The sequence below is a fragment of the Poecilia latipinna genome, unplaced genomic scaffold (assembly GCF_001443285.1).
Source record: "Poecilia latipinna isolate Pla-1442-1.1 unplaced genomic scaffold, P_latipinna-1.0 Scaffold199, whole genome shotgun sequence".
Lineage (NCBI taxonomy): Eukaryota > Metazoa > Chordata > Actinopteri > Cyprinodontiformes > Poeciliidae > Poecilia > Poecilia latipinna.
The window spans coordinates 409335-421167 of record NW_015112815.1 but is presented as its reverse complement, the minus strand read 5'-3'; the positions used below and the strand labels follow the sequence as shown (position 1 = coordinate 421167).

The following is an 11833-nucleotide window of genomic DNA, read 5'->3' as shown; positions in this document are numbered from 1 at the left end:
ACTGTGATGCCCTGGCACACATTTGAGGTGATTTTTGTTTCTCTGTTTCCACGTTTTTAAATTGATTTTACTGTCACCATGAGCTGCTGAGCTCTGAGTGTTACGTCTTCTGTCTCATTTTTCTTGCGTTTCAGATTACTCGTGTTACTTTTACCTCAGTGCTTCGGTTTACTGGTCTTCTTACACCTGTTCCCCGTCCGCTCATTTACACACCTGTGTTGCATCCAATAATCAAAGTCCCCATTGAGAGGGCTTCTCGTTTAGTCACCTGATGTCAGATCCTCCTGTTGTCCTCACAGTGGTTGTTTGTTGTCATCGTTGCATCATCGCTTTCACTCTCCTCCTACTATCTACATGTACAGAGGTCAGCTAATAAATGGCAACATGACCCTTTTATATGCTTTTAATTTGTTATATTTCATTATTATTGTGTGTGTGTGAGCGTGTGTGTGTGTGTGTGTGCGCGCGTGTGCATCTTTGTTTATTTTCAAAATCCACTTCATTGGCCAAAGCTGTATGCAAAACCGAGGAACTTGACTTTGGTTTTCAAGCGCCAACAGCAAACAGGCAAAAAGTTTAAACGTTTAAACTTTAGAGAAAATAAAATACAATTAAAGGAACAATACGTAACAATATTTATGACATTTTATTTTATTAAAAATAGAGAAAGGTACAAAAATGCTCATTTTGTTCCCAGTTACTGACTTCTCTGGCTTCATAGTGACTTTGTTTTATTTTTATTTAAGTGCTTTGGTAACCTTTTGGATGTTTAAATATATTTTTAACTGTTTGTCATTAATCTTAATTCTAAACATGGAGACTTTTTGTGTAATCACTGAGTTAGGGGAGCAAAATCCCTGAGTTTGCTCAGGGATAAAATAAGTATGAAATAAAACAACAAGGTCATCAGTAGTCGTGTTTGTATTGTGTGTAGATGGTCACTTCAGTGACAACAGAAATAAATAAACTTACAAAGTGATGTTTTAGCCTTTACATATTTATCACTGACTGCCAAATAATGCTTAAAAAACACTTTGTTGTTGCATTTATTTAATTTCATTCATAAAAAGGGGAAAACATCATAGCTTGGTGAGACTGAGATAGCAAATTTGTGCTATATTACAGAGAGCTATACTGGGCACATTTCAACAAATATTTGTAAAATATTACTAACTATGGACAAATGGCATTTAGGTAAAGTACTGACCTTACCATAATGAACACAAAGACCATTGTACAAGCAACTCTGCACTTTGACAAAGCAGCTGCTGTCAACAACCTCCTCTTCCATGGTCATCTGAGGCGTCATCTTGATTGTGGTTGAAATGCACAAAACGGAAAAAGGAGATTCTAGAAATTGAGCATTTACTCTGGGCAAAAGTGGTTAAAAAAAACTCTGGGAACAAAAGTTATGTCTCATCTTCTGGTTATAGCAGTAAAACATAAGAGATGCTATTTAATCACAAGTTTTAAAATGTCTCTCTGAGACCAATTTAGAACAATACAGTGTTTCACTTCTGCTCGCTTTGGTTATTCAAGTTTGAAGCATGAACACTTAACAGGTTTTATTGGATTTAATGGAGCCAACAAGCTTGACTCTCGGACCACATAAAGCATTATCTGCCATTATGTAAAAAATTGTTTTACCCAATTATGTCTGACTATTACGCTGTTGATTTCAGGTTAAAGTTAAATAACTTATAGGCAGTCCTCTCTATTCATTTTTCAACAAACTTGTACAAAGTGTTTGCTGCTGGATGATGCCGTCGTCAGAAAATTGGGTCTTGGGATTTGCTAAGAAATTTGCCTTGATTTCAACGTGCCAGTTTCAGTCCACTAGTTTAAACTTGGATTCAACTGGACGTTTCAAACAGAAAATATTCCCGTACAGACATCAGAACTGGATTTGTAATGAATAAAGCAGTATAACATTAAACTTCTCGACTAGTCATGAAATGTACGTATTAGTTTATTGGAAATCATACTGTTTAAGTGACTTAGCTTTGACTAGTGGTATTTTCTTATCTATTCAAGCAGCAGGAAAAAAAAAAACTAAGACTCCAAACACATTTATTGCAAAACTTACCAGCACTAATCAAAAATTAGAAAAAAGAATGTGTTCAAAATGTTGATAAAGTCACAGGATAAAACAAGCACTAAAATAATGAACAACACACTGAATTCAAAGGAAGTGTTTTACAAAGAACACCCGTTCCTGGTATCTGTCATCAGAGACCTGAGGCACTTTTTCTCCATAGCTTCTCTCTAAATGTGAAAAACACCCAATGAAACGGACAAAACAGAAACAAACCATAAAAGCAGACTGTATTTCCTTGCGACTCCATAAGAGTAGGAGTCTGTAAGGCCACACAGACAGTAACCTGACATTCAGAAACGTCAACATGGTGTACTTCGCAATAAATGTGGTTTTAGTGGATCAGAGTGCTTAATATGTTCAATTACTGTAACGGTTATAAATGTGTTCAGTTACTTTCTGCTTCTGACACATGACTAAATTAAATGTCTTATAATCTTACCAATATTTACCATTTTTCCAATGTTCCTGCAGCTGATTTCGTTTGAAATCAAAAAAGTACATCAGAAAGTAATAAATCCTGCTCCTCTCACACGGCTTTCTGCTGTGTGTAAACCTTTAGCCAGAGCAGCAGCAAGGTCATCTGCGTTAACCTAAAACACAAAGACAGTCCATCTCAGTCAAATCAAGTCAGAATTGAGTTGCTAAGATTAAAAGGACAGCTTGTATTTGTGGTAAAATCAATATCTCCATATCAAAGCATGTAACAACATTTCCAGGTCGAGGTGAAGAACAGAACATCTTACCGGTCTTTTATTAGCTTCTTGAGGCTACAGATGACAATGTTCAGGAAGAAAAGCCCACAATGTCCTATGAAATACCAATTCCAAACAACAAACTCAGGGATGTCTTTAAGCAGCATCTTCAGTCTAAGTGAAAAAAAATAAATAAAAAAATACATAGTTATGGTTAAATTGTGTTAACATATATATCTGACTTACTCAAAAATACAGTGCTGTAAAAACAAATGCTTCCCCTTTAGAGTCACATTCGTTTTACCAGACAAAGACAGCATGATTAAGCTTGTAATTTACAAATATAAAGGCTTAAAGACAAAAAGTTCCACTTTTGTCTCCTGAGTCCATAAAATATTTACCCAAAGGTCCATGCATGATGTGATCCTAGTTCAGATCTTTTAGCCTGACGGGTTCCTTTAATGTATTTTTTTTATTATTATTATTATTTATCAGCTCTGGCATTAGTTAGCCCTGGTGGTGGCTTATGAAACTGAACGCTCCCCAAAAAATATGGTAGATCACCATGTATCACAATTCCTTGTTTAACAAAGGGTAATTTCTATTTTCACATCGGACCAACTTTGATTAAAAAAAAAGCAAACATTTTGTGTTGCCTTCAGTGTATTAATCACCCTTGTCTACTTTGAAGCACAGCATAGAATGACACCACGAGAGGCAGAAGCAGGTGAGAGAAGATCCTCACTGGTAACCCAAACATACTCAGGAAAGTTGTCACATTCCCCATCAGAACTGAAAGATAAAAGAACACAGTTAACGGAGTAAATCAGCATAATGATCTCAGTTTTAAAGATTAAAGATGTAACGAATCCCACTCCAAATTCAGCTTAATAATTTGAAAAAAAAATCCATCGTTACGTCACCTGCATTTAATTCAGTTTTCCAGTTTCAGATTTCTTTGAACTGAAAGCCATGTCTCTCAGTGAAGCTGCCTTCATGGTTAGTAATGTCAGATGTCAACAGAATGACTCATTGCTTTGACTTTGAGACAGCATGTTTTCTTAGAGATGCTCTGGTTGTGATTTTAGATTACCACCCATGGCTTACAGATAACTCTTGTTTGGCTAAACAATTCAGGAAATTTGAACATTAATCAATTAGCTGTTAAAGATGATTGCTTGCGCTTAGTGACGACCTTACCATTCTTCATTAAGTAAAAATGGTGAAGAGGATCTTCACTGGGCTCTTGCACGGTGGAGCTGAACATTTGCATGGATCTGTGCTCCTTGAAAGATGTTTTCAGGTCGGTTTGTTCCCCTCCTTTCATCTTCTGCTCCTCTACTTTGGACGTATTTGGACTGGTGGAGTTACCATTTGAGGACCTGTGGGATACACTACGCCCCACCTTAGCGAGAGCAACATCTAAAATAAAAAATACATGCTTCAATGATTTTTCTCTCCTAGAGAAATGAAATGCTTCGTAAGCTTAAAGCGTTTCATTTTGAACTTGACTCACCATTGCTCTGAAGGAAGTCGATGGCATCTTTGTAGCCAAAACTGAAAGCTTGTTCTGCAGCCTACAAGGGTAAACAAACAGTGTAACTATGGGGGCAATATGAGATCCATGCGTCAGTAGTTGGATATGTTTTCGAAGACCAACACCAAGTTAGATCTCTCTTTTAAATAACAATGAACGTTTGTATAGCATAGTTACTACGCTTAGATACATAAGAGGCTTTGAACTGTTTTGAATCAAGGGAATTTAAGTCGACACAAATAGATGCCGACATTGTGGAAAGTTCACCTGCTAACCTGAAGGGAAAATGTGTGTGTACCTTAGTCTTGTTAAATGAGAAGAGCGGGGTGTCAAAACTAATTTTGTAATGATGGTCATTAATGTAGATACTACCTCGTAATGTAATACTTTTGGCCATTTTGTGTTTTGTATTAAATTAATAGTGTAATACCTGGTCAATAATGTAGTTAAGCCAAGTTACTAAGTTGAAAGCCATAGGTACTATTTCGACATAATAACTGATAAAAGAAAAATAAATCCTAATTAGGTTTTCCTAAATCTTAAGAAATGTAATGAAATATATAAGCATTTTAATTATGTGTGAATAGTGGAATTTGTGTAAATAAAACATTTTTTGCAGTTGCGTTAGGATGTGATTATTGTCCAGCATTGTATTATTGTTTGCTACAGGGGGGGTAATTGAAAAAAAGTTGTTGGCAATTCATTAGAATAAAATAGAGACAAGTAAGATTTCTGACTACTGAAGTCTCTGAATGTCATTCAGTAAAACTACTGTACAACACATTAGCAATGCAAAAAAAAAATAAAAACTTTTATCTATAAAAAAGAAAAAGTCCAATACAGCATCTTACCTCTAAAGTCACAGGGTAAAGACCATTGATGATTCGGAAGGTGTTAGCCATGTTGACCTTAAGAAGAGCTCCAGAAGCTACCAGGTCCATCACACACGGAGGATCAGCTGGACATATATCAGCTTCTCCAGAGAACGGGCATACAGTTAGTGTGTGGCTGGACGCCCCGGAGAGCAACGGCTGGAATCCACTCAAGCCACCATCAATGTAGTGCTGTTGAAACATAAAAACCTCGTGACTTAGGGAACTCCTCGAATTAGTTCACGAGTTCTTCTGAAATACTCACCACTCCGTTGAAGGCCGGAGGCAGAAAGCCACAATATCCAGGGACAAAACAGCTACACAGGAGAGCCTAGAGACAGCACACAACAAGTAACTATTAGCCAACAAATACAGCACATATAGACTTGTCGGAAATTTAATACATTCATCAAGGATATAAATGTCATCAATTTTGTGCTTTAAAGGGACAAAGTCATGCATTTTGTTTTATTGCGCAATCAAGTCACTATGATACTTTCAGTGGTTATACATAACTTAAAAGAAATTTGAGTCTCTTAAGACATCATCACAAAAACACTTTTCCATTATGCCGTTTACAGCCACTCTTAGGAGATTCGTACTCAACCATGCATGAAAGAATCAAAGCAATATTCCAGGTACTATTTTGATGAGAGAATAGCAATATAACTTGATATTAAGCTCAAAAAGTGTTTATTTTGTGAAACTGTCCACAGTGGAGAAAGTTTTACATCATCATTTGTGAGATGGTGCCAACCTACAATGAAGGGCGGTTCAAAGATCGGCACCTACAGGCATCAGACATTCAGACATGAACAAGCCTAAGTATTTTGTTGCCAAAGGAAACAAAAAAAAGGATGAACTTCTGGCTTTGAAAAGAATAATGACAAGTTTTTCTAAAAATAAATAAATAAATAAAAATAATAATTTCCCCGTTTTTTTAAACGACGAGTAAATAGAAATAATTTTGGCAATTCTGAATAATTTGCTGAAAGAAACATTTGATGTCATAAAAATCACTTTTAAAGTGTGTTTGAATATAAGACAGTTAAAACATAAGGGTATGTTGGTAGTTAGCTTATGTGTCTCATGACAGTACAGTGTATAAAGAGACACAGACACGTTGTGAAGACAGATTGCAATAGATGCACTGTACTGCAATCTATTTAATGGTTTCCACAATAAACCATTAAATAGAATGCAATGCAGCATGCCACTATGATTACTAAGGTTAATAATATATCATGGAGAAAATATATATATATTTTGCAGGAGAACAAACTTACATTCACTACATCTTCTTTGGACTGAAACTCTGACACGATCAGGTGCTTCCCATCTGACAGTCGTGTCACAGCAACACCAAGGCGACCACTTGCAAAATGGTGTGCATCCGAAGGAAGGTGCTTGCGCAAAACACTTTCCAACCACTTGAAAACGTTGACTGAAGGGTTCAGTGGTCCAAGTGGGGCAGCCATCACCTGTTTGACAAAAAGGATGATCTCATCCCGAATGGTAGCTGTGACGTGAAAGAACACTGGGGTTAAAGTCGCAGTCGCAAATAGCAAAGCAAATTTAGAACAATCAACAAATCCACTTACCTGGGTTGATTTTACAGACAACCGCAGCTGCTACCACGGATCCGGCAGATGCACCGAGGATGTGGGGGGCCGACTGCAGGATCCAGGGTGTGTGCTTCAGGAAGCACAGAACAACCCCGAGCTGGTAGGTAGCCAGGAATCCAGACCCAGAGAAGGAAATATCATAAGGAACCTCACGAAAGTGAGAGCTGGAGATACTGTGGGGCATCTTGCAAAGTGTCAACAACCTAATAATTATTTATCAGCATTAATCTAATCGGCATTAGAGAGTCGACAGCAAATGAAAAATACCAAGTTGGAACAGGCATTTATGAAGCATTCAGTCAAAAATGTTTGCGGGCGAGTCGGGCAGAGTTTTTAGATACGTCCCGATTGGACACATCGTTTTGGTCATGGCCATGTGATCTGGCAGTTTCAAGGCCTTCTTGTTTAAGTCAGAAAGCACTTTCAGTTCTTAAGTTTATAATGCTGTTAGATACAAATTACAGGCTTATGACTGACGTACACCAGAGAATTTAAAATATATCGACAATAGTTTATTTCTGCAAAACACACCCCAAAATACATGTAATGTCTTTGGTATTCATTTCATTTAGATTTTCCTTGATTTCCTAATTGTTTTCACACCAAATTCAAACAGTTTTTTTTTTCTTTGCTTTGAGAGGATTTAAAGACCATTAGCGCAACTTGCAATTTTCACAAAACACACACAAACCAAAAAAAAAAAAAGAGAGGGAGAGAGAGAGAGAGAGAAAACAGCCAGTTAATAGCTGAACCAAAGCATTTCCACAGCATCCCCTGCAGGTACAACTTTGGCACACTGCTAAACAACAGAGTGTAAAGGGAGATCTCTTTCCCATCTGCAAAGACAGATTTTGTTATTTTTATTTTAGCAAATGATGCTGTATGATATGATGCCCCTCTAAAAGTATTCATACCCCAAGAAATGTTTTCAATTTGTAAAGGGTAAAAGCAAAGGGTATGAATAAAAGTCTAAAGTGTGGCATGAGCGCCTTTAATTCTGTTCTCTGTATAAAATCATGTGCAACCTGCTACACTCAGAAGTCACCTCGTAATGAAACACTTTGTGTTTAATTTAATTTTGAAACCCACGTCTACGAAAGCATCGAGCGTTTGTTTGAGAACATTTGACAGGTCATAGGTTCTCAAACAAATTATAGGCTTAAGTTTGGCAGAACTGCAATGTCCATTCATAGCAGAAAGAATGGATAATCTTCATTCTCTGATTGGAGCTGGGAGAATTTCACTCGGGGGAGGAATCAAATAGGAGTCCCATAGTGGATCTGGGGAAGATACAGAGGTTTAGAGCTCAAATAGTTTAGGATGCCAACCTTTGTTGTTTCCAGAAAGCCATGGGAAGACATATTTAAAGCTTCCCATAATATGCAAGTGAAACATCAGGCTTCTGTCAGATGACCAACTAAACTTTACTTTTTGGGATACATTCAAAACTTTATATGTGGTGGAAAGCTAATAGTTTCCAACTTTATTGTAAAACATGGCGGCAGCAGTTCAAGTGTTGTGAATATTTTTTCAAGGCACTATGTTTTGGTAACTTTCTGTGTTTATGAACAGCAATAGAAATTTTTGACTGTCTTATAAAACATTTATTTCCATAAAGCAAAGCAAACATCCAAAACTCTCACAAAAAGAAATTCTTCATTATATATATATATAAAAATATTAAAACAAAAGAACCAGCAGAAATTTTGTTTGATCACAGTTAGCCCCTGCTTCAGCTATCATTTATATACCAGACTGGAATGGTTTGTGAAGATAAACCCAGAAATCATATTGTGATTGTGTTTAACAAACCCATATGTGCTACAATGATTTTTATGGATGAATCAAGATATTTCTTTTTACCTGAATGTTAGTGTTCATTCACATGTAAAATGATGAACAGCACATAAAGCAACCTCAGAAAACATCTAGAATATTCAAGTCAATCTGTACAAGCATGGATCATTTTCAAAACTGAAACTGTCAAAAGAATATATATATATATATATATATATATATTTGTTCTGCCTGAATATTTAAAGCTGTATGTTATTCTTCTCTATCCCACTGGAGCACCAGTCGGGGGAGGCTGTGGAGAAGCTCGGTCGGGCGAAACCTCAAAGTGATCGTCACTGAGATCCTGCAAAGGACTGCTGTCTGCAAAGTCCACATCCTGAGGTGGTGTATGGTCAGGGGACCCGGATGTGTCAATTTGTTGCTTCCTGATGTCTTGGGGGAGTTTCAGAAACCTGAGGGGAATCAATGGGAAAACAGTAAGCATGATATTGCTAGGTTTTTGAGAGGAGAAAATAGCTTAATGGTGAAAAAAGCTAAATCACCAGAGACCTGAACAGGAGTTTTTGTCCTCGCTCCTTTTGGATGATGTTCAGCTTGTAGTAGTGCCGCAGAGCCCGAGACATTTTCTCATAGGTCATGTTGTCTCGGTTCTGTCAATGGAGTAAAGACGCCACTAAAAAAGTCTGCACTGCTTGAAATGACGGTTCTGTGTGCCCTGCCTTTCCTTAATCTGTTCAATTTCCTCAAGGGCTGGTGACTCACCTTGTGGTTTCCCCAGAGGCGCGCCAGTCCGTTGGGGTCAACCACCCTGAATATGTGTGTGTCGGGATCTTCCCACCGAATGTAGTCTTGGTAGCGATCGTCACACAGCAGCTGATACACGTAGTCCCACAGCAGTCTGCACTCTGGTCAAACACAAATTATGTCTGTTTAAGCTTCTTTCGCCCATTGTAGATATCCCAAGGACACAAAAGACATAGATTTAGGCCATAGGCTTAACTGGACCCCTGAATGTGTGATGTGGTATTTGACACCAAAATATTGCAAGTTCAATGGGGAAACCTGCATGGATTATTCTCCATGTCCTCCTTTGTATGATTGATGGATTGAGATCCAAGAAGTTTGGAGGCCACAGAAACAACTTAAGATCATCGTTCAGCTCTTCAAACCAGGTTGACAGTACCTGGTATGCGTCCATTGGCTTTGTGCAGTGGGCTCCTCGGCCTCTCTCGGCTGGATAGGTTGAGAGGCTCCTGTATCACGCTTTCTTTTAGAGGAAGTGATTGAATTTGGTTTGGAGGTAAAGCAGGCACAGCTGCTGAACCAACTATGAGTGAGGCAAAGTAAAGAGATAAAACAAACAAAAGATCTTGGTCAATACAGCAGGACAGAGAATTCAAGTATTTCTGGAATAGTTGTTTTTAAATACTCACTGTTATGAGTGAGTGGAGCAGAGTAAGGGTAAAAAACAGGAGGGCGCTCTCTGAGAGGAGAAATGGGCTCAGGCTGATTGCTTGCAGTAGCTACAACAGCTGCAGAAGCTGCAAGGAAAACTGTCAGAGTGAAATATGAGGAAATGTGAAAAGCTAAACAGAAAGTAAAACCAATGTCTTGCAACAGCTTCAAAATCTTACATGAACAGGAGTTATCAAACATCAATTTCAAGTTTAACGTAAAAAAGATATTTTCTCATCGGTTTACACGGGGCTCTCTGTAAGGCATTGAATAAAGCCAAAACAAAAAGGAAGACAACAGAGTTGTGAGATTATACCAACTATCTATGCAGCTACCTCCCATTAGCACACATCCGTCTTCCTAGAATGGAAATCACCCTTTTGTGGTTGGGTCAAAGAACAGGAATGCATGTGGCTCAACTGCACTCATGTTCAGCTTTATGAATTAGGCAGCTCATAAGTTACTGGTATTTGAGTTAACACTTTTCTTTTTGAACAAAATGGTCGAAAGAGCTGTGATAAATAAATCAATTCACTGCTACACTACAATTAAAAACGGTAACGTATAACATTATTTGGAGGCATTTTGCAACACCTGCGTCAATAACTTGCTGAAGGAAAAAGCATTAAATGAAAGTCAAAAATGAGTTCTTGATACTCGTGATGGTAAGTTGCATAGATAAGGCAATTTGATTTGACTCTTCACAAATGCAGCAAGAAAGAGCATGAAGGTAGCATCAGTGTGTTTAGACATGTTTCCTAGCCAACACATTCTAGAATAAACAAGTCTGATTTGATATGCACCAAACCAAAAACAAATATTGAATTTGAGCACACTGAATTTATAGTACTTGCTTCACCGTACTTTTTCTTTCTACAAGAATATATACTTGGTTGCACAACTTTCTGCAAATGCTTCGTTGCATTCTTTTTTTTTTTTCTTTTTTAAACATGTTGCATAATTTTCTACTAAGTTTCTTTTCCGGATTTTGAACTGACTTTAGCATAGTGTGATCATACAGCTGGATCTCCTTAATTCTAAAATTACTGTTTGGAAAATGCCACCCTAATGCTCCTTAAGACGCTTTTTTTTTATATGCTGTAATTTGGATTTAGTTTTTCTTGTCTGTGCTTGCCAAAATGCAACTGAAGAAATTCCAAGCTGAACACATTACTCCTGATAAGGAGAACAAATTTAGCTTTGCAGTGCTTTTGGAAAACTTCGCATAAGCATCAAGCCTTTTCAAATTTCACCATGCTACGAACCAAAAAAGGATTTTATTGGCTAGCAAACTTATGCAAAATAGTGGATATGTTTGGAGGAAACGAAAGGTGGAAAAAGGCCCTTTTTTTTTTTTTTTTTTTTTACAAATAAGTATCTAAAAACGGTGATATGCATTTGTATTCACCACCCTTTTTAGTGAATGCTTTGCAGAACCACCTTTCCCTTCTAGGTTATGCATCTCCCAGCTTAGCACATTCAGCTAAAATTCTTGTCCATTCTTCTTTGCAAAATAGTTCAAACTAATACTAGATGAAGAACATCTGTAAACAACAGTGGCCTTGCCAGCTGAACACATGTTTGAGCTTTTACTTGGTCATTCAAACCCATTAGACTGCTTGCACTATGTTTGGAGGTGTTGTCCTTACTGACTGTGACCACCCTAATCTATCTTCTTTGTTTGTTTTTTTTTTTTTTTTTGCAATTTTTAATTTGTTTTGTCCCCCCATGCTTTTGTGTTTTTCTTCGTCCATTTT

At 37.4% G+C, this 11833-nt stretch overlaps 2 protein-coding genes across 3 annotated transcripts in view; both read right to left on the bottom strand.

The window, feature by feature from the left end:
- Nucleotides 1-1951: 1951 nt before the first annotated feature.
- On the bottom strand, nt 1952-8315 carry pnpla1 (patatin-like phospholipase domain containing 1). Its single transcript, XM_015031168.1, has 9 exons — nt 6801-8315; nt 6486-6718; nt 5465-5530; nt 5179-5391; nt 4307-4367; nt 3991-4212; nt 3465-3582; nt 2842-2964; nt 1952-2688 (listed from the first exon to the last, which is right to left on the bottom strand). The coding sequence occupies exons 1-9, from the start codon at nt 7006-7008 to the stop codon at nt 2625-2627; spliced, it is 1308 nt and encodes a 435-aa protein (XP_014886654.1). The 5' UTR covers nt 7009-8315; the 3' UTR covers nt 1952-2624.
- Nucleotides 8316-8411: 96 nt separating this feature from the next.
- Nucleotides 8412-11833, bottom strand: part of etv7 (ETS variant transcription factor 7) — an 8318-nt gene continuing 4896 nt past the window's right edge. Inside the window, exons 5-9 of one of the 2 annotated variants that reach the window (XM_015031171.1) lie at nt 10055-10162; nt 9805-9948; nt 9384-9526; nt 9171-9271; nt 8412-9073 (exon numbers count right to left, since the gene is read on the bottom strand). In XM_015031171.1, coding sequence (XP_014886657.1) covers nt 8884-9073; nt 9171-9271; nt 9384-9526; nt 9805-9948; nt 10055-10162 — 686 coding nt within the window. In that variant the 3' untranslated portion in view covers nt 8412-8883. Of the gene's footprint in view, nt 9074-9170; nt 9272-9383; nt 9527-9804; nt 9949-10054; nt 10175-11833 lie in introns of both variants that reach the window. The other variant, XM_015031170.1, reaches the window with a different exon arrangement.

What these genes read in the sequence shown, in the direction of transcription:
- pnpla1 (XM_015031168.1), bottom strand. Translation starts at nt 7,008, where the DNA reads ATGCCCCACAGTATCTCCAGCTCTCACTTTCGTGAGGTTCCTTATGAT. An exon ending in CCAAAGAAGATGTAGTGAAT is followed by an intron (nt 5,531 to 6,485) that starts GTAAGTTTGTTC and finishes TGCTGTCTCTAG; the next exon opens with GCTCTCCTGTGTAGCTGTTT. An exon ending in CTCCGGCCTTCAACGGAGTG is followed by an intron (nt 5,392 to 5,464) that starts GTGAGTATTTCA and finishes ATGTTTCAACAG; the next exon opens with CACTACATTGATGGTGGCTT.